At 47.0% G+C, this 17148-nt stretch overlaps 1 protein-coding gene across 1 annotated transcript; it reads right to left on the bottom strand.

Moving 5' to 3' along the window:
• Positions 1–5205: 5205 nt before the first annotated feature.
• LOC132456481 (zinc finger protein RFP-like) lies at positions 5206–7242 on the bottom strand. Its single transcript, XM_060050840.1, has 2 exons — positions 7070–7242; positions 5206–6964 (listed from the first exon to the last, which is right to left on the bottom strand). Exon 2 carries the CDS (start codon positions 6960–6962, stop codon positions 5616–5618), a length of 1347 nt encoding a protein of 448 aa, XP_059906823.1. The 5' UTR covers positions 6963–6964; positions 7070–7242; the 3' UTR covers positions 5206–5615.
• Positions 7243–17148: the final 9906 nt, after the last annotated feature.

Below are 17148 nucleotides of genomic sequence, written 5' to 3'. Positions count from 1 at the left end.
ACACCATCCTCCACGGCGGCATTAATGGATATACCACTGTTGGACTAAGCTTCAATTCACCCACACCAAACTCTTTCGCTATATCATTCCCCACCCGACCAAAATGATTCCTCTCACACTTCCCATAAACCCAGAACTCTTTCAACACTCCTTCTGTGGGGTGAGACTCACTGTGCCCTCGCAGATTAGCCCAATAGTTCCCCATCAATTGTTTCCTTCTCAACTCCAGCGGAATTTCCCCCATTTCTACCTGCAGAGCAGGCACTGGTGATGATTTAATTGATCGATGTTTGTGACACAGTGACGAGCTTGGTTCTGCCGGTGAGGTAAGAGGTGAACCAGATGTGTGCATTTCCTGTGAGTCAAATGGTGTATTGCAGGCGTGGAGGAGGATATTGTGGTCGACGGTGTCAAAAGAAGCTGTTAAATCCAAGAGGATGAGAAGTGATGGGGAACCGGTGTCTGCTGCCATCAGCAGGTCGTTGGTGACCCTGAACAAAGCAGTTTCTGTACTATGGCCAGGGAGGAAACCAGACTGAAATTTCTCAAACAGATTATTTTTTATGAGGTGATCCTGAAGTTGTGCTGCAACTGTTTTCTCCAGAGCCTTTGACAGGAACGGAAGATTGGAGATGGGCCCGTAGTTGGAGAGAACTTCTGGATCCAGGGTGGGTTTTTTCAATAGTGGTCTGATGACAGCAGTTTTTAATGCAGGTGGGATATGGCTGGCCAGGAGGGAGTGGTTAATGATCTTGGTGATGAGTGGAGAAACGGCAGTGATGTTGGTCTTCAGCAGGGCTGAAGGGATGGGGTCCAGTGCACAGGTGGACGGCTTCAATTTTCTGATGACGGCCTCCACCTCTTCCTGTGTGATGTTGGAGAAGGAGCTGAGGGGCTGGACAGTCTCAGACAGTGGGTCGACAGTTTGGTGGGGTGAGACAGCAGTGGTGGAGAGGTGTGAGCGGATGCTATAACCTTTTTTTTTGAAAAAGATAATGTGCATGTTGCACCTCTCCTCGGTGGCCTCAGAGTGGCAGGGTGAAGGGGGTTTGAGAAGGTGGTTCATTGTTGAGAATAGTTGTTTGGAGTTACCGGGGCTGTTATTTATGATGGTGGAATAGAACCTGGCCCGTGCATCCCTCAGAGCTTCTGCATATGCCCTCTTGTGCTCTCTGTATGCTTGTTTGTGAACAGTCAGTCCAGGGGCCTTGATCCGCCGCTCAAGGACATGCCCATCCGCCTTCATCTTACGCAGCTCGACAGTGTACCAGGGTGCCGGGCGCGAAATGGAGACTGACCTGGTTGTAAGGGGGCGTGGAGGTCCAGGAGACTGCTCATGGACTGGTTGTAAAAATCCACTGAGTCAGTAACAGAGAGGCAGTCATCAGAGCCAGAGGAGAGAAGTCGGAGATCCAGGGCCAGGGCATCCGTGTCAATATTCTTTATGTTCCTGAAGTGGATCTGTCGCTTTGGTTTGGTGTGGGGGGAAGGGAAGGCCAGCTCCATTGACACAACCTTGTGGTCTGAAACACCAAGATCGTATCCCTGTAGGTTGCTGATAGGAGCAGAGTTTGAGATGACCAGGTCGAGCGTGTGTCCCCTGACATGTGTGGGGACATCGAAATGTTGTTTCGAGGTTGAGGGAGTCAAGTAGCTGAAGAAAATCAGCAGTGGAATGACATGAGGGGGTGTCGACATGAATATTTAAATCTCCCAGAATTATGGTGTTTGCAGATGTAGTACAGAGTGTTGTGAGGAGATCAGACATTTCCGGCATGAAAGCAGAGTTGGGTTTTTGGGGGCCGGTAGATGAGGTGCACAATCACGGGATGAGGGGGTTTACATTTGAATGCAAGACACTCACAGGAGGAAGTTGTAGGTAGTGGGACGGGGAACAACTCCAGGTCCTGTCGGTGGATGACAGCTAGGCCACCACCACGGCCAGTGCTGCGGGCTGCCTCCAAGTAACTGTACCCGGGTGGGCAGGCTTCATTAAGGGCAGAGTAAACCTCTGGCCGGTGCCAGGTATCTATCAGACACATGAAATCAAGTCCTTTCTCTCTGAGGTGCTCTTCAATCAGGCTGGATTTGTTGTTGATAGATTGACAGTTAAAAAGTTTGAATTTAACCAATGACTGTGGGGTAAATCTCTGTACAGGTTACCAAGCATTACGCCTCGTTTCCACATACGTACATTCTCGTATGCGATTCAACCGTCTCCGACCGAAAGTCCATTCATTCCTATGTGATTCTCCGTAATGTCCGTTTTTCCTCCGAGACTCCTCCCCTCCGTAAAATTTCTGTCCGGTATGTCCGTAATATACGTTAAAAAAATTGAACTTTCGCCGTCGTTTTACGGAGATACCGTATGAAAGTTTTTATGTTTTTCACAAAACTTGTAGGCTAAGTACCTGGCAGGCCAAACTCCTCGGCGATCTCTTTCCAAGCCTGGTTGGTTTGTTTTTATCTCTGCATATGTCGATCCTCATGTTCCAAAGTACCGGTCTCCTATCCGCTTATCCGGGGTCGGGTCGCGGGGGGAGCAGCTCAAGCAGGGGGCTCCAGACTTCCCTTTCCCGGGCCACATTGACCAACTCTGACGGGGGGATCCCGAGGCGTTCCTAGGCCAGTGTTGAGATATAATCTCTCCACCTAGTCCTGGTTCTTCCCCGAGGTCTCCAGGGAGACGCCAGCCACCCTTCTGAGAAAACTCATCTCGTCCGCTTGTACCCGCGATCTCGTCCTTTCGGTCATCACCCAGCCCTCATGACCATAGGTGAGGATGGGAACGAAGATCGACCGGTAGATCGAGAACTTTGCATGCGACTCAGCTCTCTTTTCGTTACAACGGTGCGGTAAAGCGAACGCAATACCGCCCCCGCTGCTCCGATTCTCCGGCCAATCTCACGCTCCATAGTATCCTCACTCGCGAACAAGACCCCGAGGCACTTGAACTCCTTCATCTTTTGTCCGTAAATAAAGTATTGCCCGTACGTAAAACACTAGCGACTCCTTCCGTAAATTTACGGAAGCACGGATACGAAAAACATACGTATGTGGAAACGAGGCGTTAAAATCCACTCCGCGCAGGCTGGAATCCACTCCATGAAGTCTATCCAGCCAAGAGTGCGGAGATCTCGTGTTGTTTTCCATGCTGGAGTGCCAAGATCTCGCAGTATTTCCTGTGTTGATGTTAGCTGGAGGGATGGCGCTCCGATGACGTGTCAGACGTGCGACGGATGACCAGAGAGACGGGATGTTTGTATCAGAGGAGCTGTGATGAAGTTCATGGACTGTGAGTTTTCGGCCGGAGCCTCTATGAATGTAACGAGGGCGGCGGAGAAGTCCAAGCTCGTTGATGATGGGGTTGTTAAATCCAAGAGAGGTTGCAGGGTTAAGTTGGTGGAGCTGGAATAACGAAACATCATGCTTGCCAAGGACGGATGGCCAGACAAGCATTAACTCCAGGTACTGGAAGGTGGTGAAAGGGAGGAAAGTTGTCCGGCAAGGCGATGTTGATGGTTGGACTTGGAACCAGAGGGCTCTTTCCCGGTGGGGCAAAGATTGACAGTTGGAAGCAGCTAGGTGCCTAGCTAACCCGTTAACAACGCCGGTGAGTCTTAGGATCAATGTCACGTAAAATGGGTAGGGCTCGTAACAATAGCTTGATAAAAAATGTAAATACCAAAAGTGCAAAGTCACAGGAAAAACTATTTTAACAGTCACAAAATTGAAAAAACATCGTGGGCAGGGAAGCGGCTAACAAACAACGCCAGCGTCCTCTCTGGTAGCCATGGCAACCAGAGAGTCCAAATGACCAAATGTCATTAGAAACACGATTAATGGTGTATCTGTCCTAAAATATTGCATTTCCCATTCAGATAATAAAGATTAATATAGGCTACGTGACAATTTCACCAAATGCTGGGAGAACGTCTCGCCCCCTGTTGGTGCTATTCCTCCATTCATTTAGATGAGCGGAAGAAAGCGTGTACTCCTCACGCTTTGATCAGGCAAAGCGTGACACTGAACACGCCTTGCGAGGTGGACCAACATATCTATTTCACGCTTTGGCGTGATACCGGGTTGCATAGTCAGTTACAATCCTACGTCGTTAGCGCAGTGCACGCACGTTCATGTAAAGAGGAGTTTCGGGAAACGCTCCAAAGAAATTCACGATGGTTCGCAAGATCCATCATGAGAATGATCGTACGAGCGTGGATCCATCGTTATCGGGAAACGAGGCCCAGACCTGGGCGTTCATCTCACTGGACGCTCTGGATAAAAAAACACCTGCTAATGTTAAAATTTTGTTGAATTTGGCTAACATGATATTCTATATTTGTAGGTAAGAGAATGTTTAGGAACTACACAGAATAGCTATACAACAAATCTTGTTTTTCATGCCATTGAGATTTCGTATCGCATCAAAAAAATCTTATCTCATCTCAATCGGTGCAAGTAGTTCTTCCTGCAATGTGTTTCACATTTTAACCTTAAATGGGGTATGTACGGGGTGATTCCCTAAACTAAGCGGTCAATGGCTTGTCCAAAGCGTGTGACGTCATCACTCAGCGAAAGTTCAGCACCTTGGAGAGCGACAGCCGAAGACGTCTCCCACTCTGTCTGCTGCGGCTATACCCGACACACCAGCCACCAAGCTGACGCCATATACACGTTGCATTCATTTAACACCTTCATTTTATTCAACGATGCAATTCAAATAATACTGTGTGTGAGAACGAGACCGCAGACGACTCTTAACAGAACGGCTAATCAAAATAAATGCAGAAAAAAAGTTAATAGTTTGTAGGCTACCTTAATCATGCGATAAAATGCAAATAAAAGAGAATAATGTTTCACAATGATAAATAAATAGTCCAATGCCAGGCGTACTACAAAGGAGTAGGATTAGGGGCCCACAATGTACGTTCCGCCCCTCTGTGGTGATACCCGCTCCCGCCACTGGGTGACGCTCATAACACTGATTATGGGACTGCTACTTGTATGCGCCAGGGGACAGGTAGTAGACTATAGCAAAGACAAGTCAAAAGGGTGTTTACATTAAGATGAGATGATGGAGAGGAGAACAGAGCTGACAAGACAAAGTAACGGTACTCACACACACGAGGAGTATCATTACATGTAGTCACTGAGACCTTTGTGTAAATGTATAACACATGTTGGGTTGTTGTATCGTGTACGTTTAAAGTAGATCGACCCCTTCGCTTTTCTCCATTTTTATTTAAATCATAAAAGTGTTGTCATAGATTCATACATTTTATTGCGCTGTCATTCATGATTCAGAAGAAAAGTAATAATTAGAATATTATGGTGAACATTAATCCCTGAAACAAGTTACACATTACTGCAAACATAAACAACTGTAGGGCATTAAACCTTTAAAAAAACATAAGAAAAAGACGATAAAGTATATCCTGTAATGTAATCATTTACAGTGGTTTATATTTTATACTATTCAGGGATCTTTTCTTAATGAAATGTTCCTTGTTATATTAAAAAAGACATTAATGCAGTTCTCTCAGATCTCACATAGTAGAGATTCTTATTCAAGAAACAACATTAGTTATTTTGGTTGTTTGATTATTTTATTATTAAACAAAGGTCCTAGTCTGTTTGACAGGTGAAATGATAAGGGGGGCAGAGTTGTTACCTTCATAATTATAGCGACCTGGACCGAGGAATGGATAGAGAGGCTCACAAAAGGTGCAGCCAGTAACAGAGTAGATATGAACCCTGGCTTCCACATCATAGAAGGAGACCAGACCCTCATCATAATCAACAAACACCCCCACCTTCTGGAGCTCAGCTCTCAGAGGAAGACGGACAACAGGATGGTCTCTAAATACCAACCCGTCCTTGTTGAAGTAAAGAATCCATAAACCTTTCTCAGGGGTCTCTGTGATCTGACTTTTTCTGTTGATGGACTCTATGGCCACACCTAAACACCATGCAGCCTTATCTTTGACCTGAACCTCGAAGTAAAATCTCCCTGAGGAGAAGCTCTGCTTTGTGAGAACATATACATGCCGTGTAAACCTCTTAGGGTTGTCTGGGAGCTTCTTGACCACTTCTCCATCATGTAGTTGTTTCCCATCCTCAGACAGAATGAGCCTGGGATGAGCTGTATCAGGATCCAGAGTCACATCTACTTCATACTGCTGGACCATTTTCAGTTCAGCACCACACAGCTTCTTCATCTCCATGTTCAGTGTCTCCTCCAGCTGATCCAGGGATCTCCTCGAGGACCCTACGTATGACGGAGGACGGACCTCCACCGTCGTCCAGTCCCTGGTGGGTGGAGGATCCTTCAGGGATCTGAAGGCCTGGAGGAAGTGGAGGTGGTCTTTAGTCTGTGAGAGCTGCTTCATCTCTGAGCTTCTATTTGTCAGATCTTCTATTTCCTGCTCCAGCTCTTTGATGAGGTCTTCAGCTTGTTTCTCGGTGGATTTCAGTCTCTCTTCAACCATTTGGTTGAGATCATCCCGGCACTTTTCAAGGCAGCGCCTCAGAGCTTCGAGGACCTGCACACCATCGGCTATCTCTCTGTCTGCATCTTTCTTGTTCATTTCTACCGTGTCTTTGATCTCCTTAATCTTTCCCTTTCTCTCCTGGATCATCTGCTGAACTTTAGACACAATCTTTCCCAACTCGACCGTCTTCACGTCATATTCCTCCTCATCCCCCGCTTTAACTCGTACGGTTGTTCTAAACTGAGCAGCCAGATCTGATAAGAGAAAATTGACCTGTAGATCAGGTCTTGTGTGGAAAATCTTGTTGCAAAGAGGACATTTGTACTGAACTTCTCCATCCCAGAACTTTGTAATACAGGTTCTGCAGAAGCTGTGTCCACATGGTGTGGAAACTGGACTGCTGAACACATCCAGACAGATGGGACATGAAAAGTTTTCCTCAGACCAGGAAATGTTAGCAGAGGCCATTCCTAGACACAGACAAGGTTTATGTATTGAGCAATTCCATTATTGTTTTAATTCCAAAACGGGAAGAGAGGTTGTAACTTCTCTGAAAGTTGTTCTGTTTTACTCACCTTGTTGTTTCTGTCTGTCTGACTATGCGTTTCAAAATGCGTTTTATTTTCTCCCTGATCGAGAGAACTGCTCCACGTCGGGTGTCTTCGGTTTCTATGAATGTTAAGTTTAGTTTCCTGATCAACACGTCCTCTCCACTCCTCTCCTAACACCTGGCTCCTCCCCTAACACCTCTCCCCGCCCCCACGGACACGCAGTTCACTGAAATGTAAGCACTGTTCTTCAAATATGTTGATGTTATTTCAAATATGTTTGAAAACACAATGTAAGACAAAACACAGACAAAGAGATGGTGCAAAACCAGAGACATTGTGGTGATTTAATGGTGATTTGCTACTGTAACTGGAATTAAGAGCTAAAGAAAACAATTTACTTGAACTTACTTTTCCCTAGGCTGGTATTTTCTCTGCAGTCTTTGAAAAACCACCCTTTCCCTGTGCACCGGTTAAATGTGCTAACATGGTTTGTGATTTAATATTGCGTTAACGCTGCAAGGCATTCTAACCTCATAAGAGAATTGCGTCATGTGACTCATGGTAGGGCAGACGAACCAGACCAACAAGTTCACTATTCAGAGTCAACACATTCAATGCCAACGCAGAGACAGAAAAACAAACCTAAAATGTGCCGTGGCAGTTAACTATGTCGCATTATCACTGGTGGTGCTTTATATGTAGCTTTAACTTACCAAGGACAAACAGTGTGAGAATCTAAAGTGACGGTCAATTAATATTGTATTAATAATAATAATATTACATTTAATTTAGAGGCGCCTTTCAAAACACCCAAGGTCACCTTACAGAGCATATAGTCATCATACAATTTTTTAAAAAACAAGACATTGTGGAAAAAGATAAATAAATAAATAAATAAATAAACATAAGCAATAAGAAATAAATAAAACAAAAACAGGACAAAACTAAAAAACAATCAAAACAGTGATCAGTTAGACGTTGTGTGCGAGTTTGAACAGGTGAGTTTTGAGTTGTAGTTTATTTCTAGTTGTGATTTAGGGTTATCAAGGTGTGATTTAGCAAAATGATGTTCCATTAATCCATTGCAGTCTTACGTCATTTCAGTCCATGGATTTCCTTCTATTCCTTTCAAGCCAAATTAATGGGTGGAGTCTGCTTTCTCTCCTGGCTCCGTAGCCAATCTGGTGACCAAACACCATACACTCAACTTATGGTGACGGTTCAGCTGAGTTATTACAGAACTAGCTTATTAAAGACCTTTCTACCTGGGTTATCTGGAGAGCCATATGAAACTCATAACAACTGGACTTTGTCTTTGTTACTCTTTCACTGCAGCCATTAGTTTGGTTCAAAATTATGAGAAATGCTTTAGTGTCTAAAGAAAACCGTCCAAAACCCATCCACCCACGACTTAATCAAGCAGAATAATTGTTATTCCCTTCTAAACAAATTAGGCCTGTGGAGAAAAAAGGAGCGAATAAGAATAACATTTTGGACAATATGGTCGCAGTAATGAAGTAACTTGCAGTCAAGATATGAAGTGAAACCAAACACGCTGTTGGAGCTGGTCCCAGCCCACTCTCAGAATGTGGAAAATGCATACTGGCTGACTTCTGGGAAACTGTAGTTTTCCTCTGAGGGGCGGGGCTTGATAGCAGAACAGGTTTTCACCGTCTCTGGGGTGGAGCCAGAACATTTGATTGACGCCTGATAATTCAAAATTGCCAGTAACAGTTAAAACGTAGTGTAGCATGTGTGTAATAGAGGGCTATTTGAGAGCATATTTACAAACGCTTTTTTTAATGTAATGCACTTAGGTTGAGATTTTGACTAGGATGAATCCACATCACTACTATGTAAACAACTGCATCACCTTTCATCAAACAAACAACAAAACACTTTTTGGGTAGTATGGCTGCATGATTTCATCATATAATGTTCTTTATTTCACTGTTATAGACACAAACAATGAACACGCACACACACAAACAGGTGTCACCATATACCAACAACTCACCGTGAAACCAAAGTCAGTCAGTCAGTCAGTCAGTCAGTCAGTCAGTCAGCCAGTCTCTCTCTCTCTCTCTCTCTCTCTCTCTCTCTTTCTCTTTATGTATATATATATATATATTGTGGCAGACGCCAGGGAGGAGTGAGGGGAGTGGTAGGTCTGGCAACCTGCTGGCTCCACCCCCAAGCCATATATGGTGAGAGACGCAGTCGCCGCCGCCGCGAGAGACGCAGCCGCCGCCGCCGCGAGAGACGCAGCCGCAGCCGCCGCGAGAGACGCAGCCGCCGCGAGAGACGCAGCCGCCGCGAGAGACGTAGCCGCCGCGAGAGATGCAGCCGCCGCCGCGAGAGACGCAGCAGCCGCCGCCGCCGCGGGAGACGCAGCAGCCGCCGCCGCCGCGAGAGACGCAGCAGCCGGCGCCGGCGCCGCGGGAGACGAGGCCGCAGCGGGAGATGACCCCGCAGCCGGAGATGACCCAGCACAGGGGATTTCAGAGGCCCTGTCCAGGGGGGTTGCTCTAGGGAGCTGGACCGCCCCTCCCTCTAGGTCGGAGCTGAGGTGGAGGGTGTGTGGCAGACGCCAGGGAGGAGTGAGGGGAGTGGTAGGTCTGGCAACCTGCTGGCTCCACCCCCAAGCCATATATGGACTTCCTCCCTTTAACGAGGCGAGCCTGGGGATCATTAAGCAGGGGTGCTGGGGCTTAAGAGGGCTAGCCAACAGACATGTGGGGAAGTTGGAGTTGGAAGAGGAGCTAGGGCTAGGTGAGGACAGGCAGGATCTGTGTGATCGCCTGGCAGTGTGGTACGCCTTAAGGGAGAGAGATAGGTGGAAGGGGTTGGACGGACATTGGAACTTTAGCACATAAGAGGTGGATGACCCTTTCCTACCCTGGTTTGCATTTACAAGGTAAATAAACCATTCTGTGCTTGGAACTGCTCTGTGTGTTGTGTCATTTGTCTACTCAACTTGGTGGCGTGGAAACCCTAACCCACTGGCCCGCTACAATATATAATAAGATTGTAATCTCACATGGCATGGTAAACAGAAGAGTATATTGTGACAAGGGGTGAGAGAAAAAAGTAGAGAGAGAGAGGGACAGACAGACAGACAAAGGGAGAGATGAATCAAATCAGATAAATCATTGACATGACCTTTAAGATTAGTAGCTAAGCTAGTATTTAAGCCCTCTAGACCCTTAGCCATCTACAGGACAAGGAAACAACCCCTTAAAGCCCAAATGGAAGGAACCCTGGAGCGACCGATAATGAAATACCTCAGTGGACGGTAAAACGCTTTTAACCATCTAACTCAAACGAGGGTTAGATGGTTAGCAAGGATGTTGCTCCTTAATGAGTTGTTGTTGGTTTCCTTTAGGTGCCGCTCCTCCCAAATTCTCCCAAACATTATTATTTTTAATTTTGAGCTCACTAAAAAGGCCATGTCTGCTGGCGGTGTGCTGCGCTGGATACGCTACTTATGTTTTTGTTTTTTCTTTTAATAAAGGGTGACTCAACCATTCCAGGAATCCTTTGGGTGATTTGAATCTCTAGTCCCTGGTGGCCCGACCGGTAGAGCTTGGCAGTTGGTGCCGCGCCCTCAAAGAAACTCAGAACGGCCCGTAGTTCAGGGAAGGAACTGAAATCATTAATTAATTTAGGGCTTTTAATCAATAATTCAAGCAGATATATTTTACACCATTTATAGATCGGTTTCCATTATTTATATTCCCTGACTCCCTCTCTCGGTGAAACACCTGCTGGTTCAGGCAGCACTTCTGCACCTGTCCTCCTCTTATTGAAGCTGAACTGAAGGGGCGTTCACAGGGGAGCCGGCAGCCCTGCAGCCCCACAATGAACCAGGACTGTTGAGGGGTCAGGGGACCCGGTTGGTTGGTTTGTTTAGACTCCTCGTCCAAAGGATCCCCAATGTCCTCCCTGAGCAGCCCAGACCAGGGGTCTCATTTATAAAACTGTGCGTGGGATCGTTACTTAAAGTGTACATACGCCCAAAAGCCAAGTTTTGCGTGCTCCAAAAAATATTCAGATTTATAAAACCCTGCGTACTTCACGTACCGCCCTGTACACGCCCCTTTTTAACGATAAATGGTCAATGCAAATGACCTCATGAATGCGATCTGCATATAAAACAGACTCAGATGCAAGCATTATGTCTTGTCGGAAACAATGGCAGAAGGACTGAGAAAATCTAAAAAGCAAAATTTCATGTAGGTTGAAGTGGAGACACTTCAACCTCCATCTCACTTCAAAAGGGTGAGATGGAGGCCCGAAAAGTTTTGTTTGGCGGTCACGGGATTGGGATCGCCAACAACAAAAAGCAGAGTGAGTGGCAGCATGTTGCTGCAGCAGTGAACTCTGTCAGTAGCACGGAGCGCACAGTCCCAGAATAAAAAAAGAAGTGGTCTGACATAAAGGTACATATTTTAATGTTGCCTACCAATAAATCGTTATGGTCCCTAAAGACCCTCTCCCTCCGAATCCTGCCATTTGCATGGTCCGCCAGAAGTGCCATATATGGTGCAGCATTACCACGGCGCTCACCTCTGCATTTATAGGGTTACGGTAATAAGACTGACCGAGAACACCTTGGATAATCAGTTTGTAATCACCCACGTAAAATGTTCTTGAACATAACCCCTTTTTAATGCCTGATTTGTCATGAAAAGTAAAGTAACAGACAAAGATTGTGAAGAGAAGTGTGGCTTGGTTTTCAACACTTGGGATTTAATTGACATTTGATTATGTGTTTGCAGTGTCACATAAAAATATTATGTTATTGACACATGTTGGACAGATGCTTTATTCCATGCAGATGTGCCGTCAGTGGACAGTATGGAGTGACAGGATCAAATATAGAGATTTTTTTTTATTTATATTCTAAGGAGATGTTTCTGGAGTTATAACTGAGAAATAACGCAGTGGACTTAAATTATTCATTACATAGATTTAACGCATGATACGGGTTGAAATAAAATTCATGAAGGGCGATGATAAAACATAATCGTTCTTCTCACTCTACAATTCTTCTGTCTGACTTCAGTTCACCACCACACCATCTGTGTCTAATTCTCCTTTTCCTCCAAACCATGCGTACGCATGGGTCAGAGTTTGCTTAGGGCTGCGCGACTTCTCCCGTCAAGTTGGTATTTTATAGATCACAACCTTGCCGTGGAAAGTCACGTACGCCAATTTCAGCCCTGTTTTGTGCATACGCAACGGTTATAAATGAGACCCCTGGGCCTTCATCTCACTGGACGCTCTGGATATAAACGCCTGCTAATGGTCATATTGTGAGTTATAATTTGGCTAACATTATCTTCTATAATTGTAGGTGAGAGGTGGTTTAAGAATCGGACAGAATTGCCACATACGAGTCTTGTTATTAAAACGATTGAGGTTTTGTACTACCACTTTGCAGGTAGTACTACCTGCAAAGTGTTTCACATTTGTACTTCTTTTTAAGTGGAGTATGTCCATTGGGGGCTAAAGTTCAGCACCTTGGAGAGCGACAACGGAGGACGTCTCCAACTCTGTCTGCTGCGGCCAGGGACGTGCACAGGAATTTTGAGGGGCAGTTGCTCTGACCTGAAAAAAGGGCAACCCCCCCCCCCCCCCCCCAAAAAAAACAAAACTCAAAGGCTATATGAAGGACTGAGAATAACGGGGTCTTTATTAATATATTAATACAAATAAGTAAAACACTGAAATAACTACTACTAACGATAATGCAGAAAAACATGACTTGAAGAAGAAGAACATAACATGATGGCATCATTCAGTGGAGAAAATTCCAGCCAGGGGTCATCATTATACCATTGGGCTTGAAAAGAGCGCCCATCTGGATTTTGAGGGAAATTTACCATAGGACGGCAAGGTCCGACTGAATTGGAAAATATGATGAAGGTCTGATCGTATTTTAGATTGCTGCTCTGTACATGAGCTGGATCTGTGGGATTAGCCAACCTCAGCAAAAAATCGAAATCTGTGGATTCTGCCCCACTCTTCATCTCAATATCCTCCCTTGCTGATGTTCTCCTCTCCCTCATCTCATCCTCTTGCTCATCTCTCCTTTCCCAGTCTGTCCTGATCTCATCTGGGATTGGCTCTGGCTCTGGCTCTCTGAACGCAGCTGATGCACTGGGCTCATCATCTGTCCAATGACATATTATTGTTATTACCATTACTATTATTATTGTTATTACCATTATTATTATTATTGTAATGCCCACTAGAAGCAGTGGTATTTATATTCTGCTCATGCAAGATCTTTGAAAGGATCTCTAAAATAGCCTGTTTTTTTTTAGATTACAATTATTTAGCATGCAGCTCTTTAGCCCTGTACTTTCTAGCATGGTCCTCTCATATATGGTGATCAGCACTTAGGCCTACCTGCCCTATGTGCCTCCTCCTGGTCCACATTTTCCGAGTGTCTGGAGGCTTGTGGCTGCTCCTCATCTTAAATGTAATGTAATTATTCGTGCACGTGCGCGAAAGCTGCAGGCTGCCGGTTACGTTGCTCCAGCCTTTGAGTTCGCTTTTTTTAACTTTCTTAACTTTTATTACTTTTGTTCGTTGTTTCACTTCTAACCCGGTGAAGTCCTACCCTCTCTAACGAGGCTGCTTTTGAGTGTTTTAGTGCTTTTTTAGTGATTGTTTTTTATGCCGCAGCAACAAGCTGCCTTTGTTTACTCCGGTGAACAGCTGTTTGCGCTAATGCCGACCGGCATAGTGGACAGACCAGCTGATATCCCACCTGAACTCTGGAGGAAAGCTAACCGGGGATGCAGAGGAGGGAAACAATGTCGTGGGATGAGAGGAGGGTCGAGACGGGAAGGGCTTATGGATAGGAGAAGATTTAAGCCGTGTCTCCCCTCGGTTGTTATGGGAAATGTGCGGTCTCTTAGCAACAAAATGGACGAGCTGACGGCGCTGACGCGGAGCCACCGGGAGTACCGGGAGTGCAGCCTGATGTGTTTTACTGAGACATGGCTGCACAGGGACATTACGGACCATATAGTCTCCGTGGATGGCTTCCACACCATCCGAGCTGACCGGGATTGTATTGAGAGCGGTAAGTGGAAAGGAGGGGGGGTTGCCGTTTTTGTAAACAGCAGTTGGTGCAATCCTGGTCACATCACCATTAAAGAACAGCTCTGTAGCCCGGATGCTGAACTGCTCGCCGTTGGACTTCGTCCATACCATCTGCCTAGAGAGATCCCGCATGTTATCATTGTTGTACTGTACATCCCTCCCTCTGCAAACCCAACATCTGCCAGCAGCATCGTCCATACCACCATCTCCAAACTCCAGACTCAACACCCCAGTGCCCTCATCATCATTTCGGGAGACTTTAACCACGTCACCTTGGATAGAGTTCTGCCGACCTTCAAGCAATATGTGAGCTGTCCTACCAGAGAGGAGAGGACCCTGGACCTGATGTATGCTAACATTAAGGATGCATACATCTCCTCTTCTCTCCCCCCTCTGGGCAGGTCAGATCATAACCTGGTTCACCTCAAACCCTGCTATGTGCCTCTGGTGAAGAGGAAGCCTACGACCACAAGGACTGTGAGGAGGTGGTCGGGGGAGGCTTATGAGACACTGCAGGGCTGCTTTGAGGTGACTGCCTGCACTCTGTGAGCCCCACGGGGAGGACATTGATGGGCTTACAGAGTGCATCACAGACTATATCAACTTCTGTGTGGACTGCAATGTCCCTGCATGGACTGTTACCTGTTATGCCAACAATAAGCCGTGGATCACCAAGGACATTAAGGCCATCCTGAATGAAAAGAAGAGGGCGTTCAGAGATGGCAACCGTGATGAGGTGAGGAGAGTACAGGTGGTACTCAAACTTGCAATCAAGGAGGCAAAAAGCAGATACAGGAGAAAGCTGGAGAATAAACTCCAGCAAAACAACACGAGGGATGTGTGGAGTGGTATGAGAAACATCACTGGGTTCTAGAAGACTGGTGGCATGGGGTTGGAGGGCTGTGTGGACCGGGCCAATGAACTGAACCTATTTTTCAATAGGTTTGATACTGTGGCCCCTCCCCCACAAGACTCTTCTGCTGGCTGCCAAACACCTACTGCCACTCCACCTCCCCCTACTCCTTCTCCTTACAGACCTCTTGTCTGCCCCTTGACACCTCAATTCACTCCTACCTACTCCACCCCTCCTCCCTGCTCTGCATCATGTCCTCTACAACCTGAGGACCTCACCCCTCCCCCAACTGTCCTCTACAGTGTCCTTCACGCCTGACCTGGTGAGAAGACAGCTAACAAGACTCCACTCCGGCAAAGCTGCAGGCCCTGATGGTGTGTTGCCCAGGGTGCTTAAAGCCTGTGCCCATCAGCTGTGTGGAGTACTGAGTCTGGTCTTCAGCCTGAGCCTGCCCCTTCAGAGGGTCCCCGTGCTGTGGAAGACGTCCTGCCTCGTTCCTGTACCTAAGAAGCCGCGTCCCAACGGCCCTCAGGACTACAGACCGGTGGCCCTGACGTCCTACGTCATGAAGACCCTGGAGAGGCTCATCCTGGAGCAGCTAAGGCCTATGGTCAGGCCCTTCACTGATCCACTACAGTTCGCCTACCAACCCCGCCTGGGAGTTGAGGACGGCATCATCTACCTGCTGAATAGAGTCTACACTCATCTGGACAAGCCGGCAAGCACTGTGAGAGTCATGTTCTTTGATTTCTCCAGTGCCTTCAACACCATCCGTCCGGCTCTACTGGGTGAGAAGATGACTGCGATGGAGGTGGAGGCCCCCATCGTGTCCTGGATTGTTGATTACCTGACGGGCAGACCAAAGTACGTACGCCTACAGAACTGTGTGTCTGACAAGGTGGTCAGCAACACTGGGGCCCCACAGGGGACTGTCCTCTCTCCCTTCCTCTTCACCCTTTTCACCTCAGACGTTAACTATTGAGTCCTGCCACCTTCAGAAGTTTTCTGATGACTCAGCAATAGTTGGCTGCATTGAAAAGGGGGATGACCGTGAATACAGGACTGTTGTGGACAATTTTGTCACTTGGAGTGAGCTGAATCACCTGCAACTCAACGTGACAAAGACGAAGGAGCTCATTGTGGATCTGAGGAGGGAGAAAACAGCAGCTGTGACCCCTGTTTCCATACAGGGGGTCCCAGTGGACACTGTTGAGGAATACAAGTACCTGGGGGTGTACTTTAATAACAAGTTGGACTGGACTAGAAACGCCGAGGCTGCCTACAAAAAAGGCCAAAGCCGACTCTTTTGCCTCAGGAGGCTGAGGTCCTTTAACATCTGCCGGACGATGCTGAGGATGTTTTACGAGTCTGTTGTAGCCAATGCAATCTTCTTCGCTGTCACATGCTGGGGCAGTGGGATGAGGGTTGCAGACACCAACAGACTTGAAAGACTGATTAGGAGGGCCGGTGATGTTGTGGGGGAGGAACTGGACACCCTGACGACCGTGGCAGAGAGGAGGATGCTGTCCAGGCTTCAGTCCATCTTGGACAATGTCACCCACCCTCTCTATGACACACTGGCCCTGCAGAGGAGCACCTTCAGCAGGAGATTCCTCTCACCCAGATGCACCACAGAGCGCCACAGGAAATCTTTCCTGCCTGTGGCCATTGAACTTTACAACGCCTCCCTTAGGGCCCGAGTCCACCAAAAGCGTTTTTAAAAGACGGAGCGCTCCGTGAACTGCTTTCAACGCGTTTGTGCGCGCCGCTCAAAGACGCACGAAGCGTTTTTCGTTTACGTCATTAAATACGCGTCATCGCTTGTATCCATAGATACACAGCTTCTATCTTGGCTCCATCATATGGCATCTGACACCTGAACGTCCTGGTTACTCCTACAATTTGCGAAATGAATCCAAGAGTAATAGCGCTTCTTGCCGTGGCAGCGGAGGTTGCGGACGATCCCCCTGCGCCTGTCGTGGTTGCCCGGAGGAGAGTGTGGGTCCACAGTATTAATCGTGGCAGGGGGCAGTACGGGGAATACCACCGGCTGTGCCAAGAGCTCCGCCTGGACGAGGATCGCTTCAAGGTCTATTTCAGACTCAACCGGCAGCAGTTTGAAGGAGTTTTA

This window comes from Gadus macrocephalus, chromosome 4 (assembly GCF_031168955.1).
Source record: "Gadus macrocephalus chromosome 4, ASM3116895v1".
Taxonomy (NCBI): domain Eukaryota; kingdom Metazoa; phylum Chordata; class Actinopteri; order Gadiformes; family Gadidae; genus Gadus; species Gadus macrocephalus.
The sequence above is the reverse complement of the archived record's forward strand: the minus strand, read 5'-3'. Positions and strand labels throughout refer to the sequence as shown.

Coding starts and splice junctions, on each gene's coding strand:
- LOC132456481 (XM_060050840.1), bottom strand. CDS start 6,962: ATGGCCTCTGCTAACATTTCCTGGTCTGAGGAAAACTTTTCATGTCCC.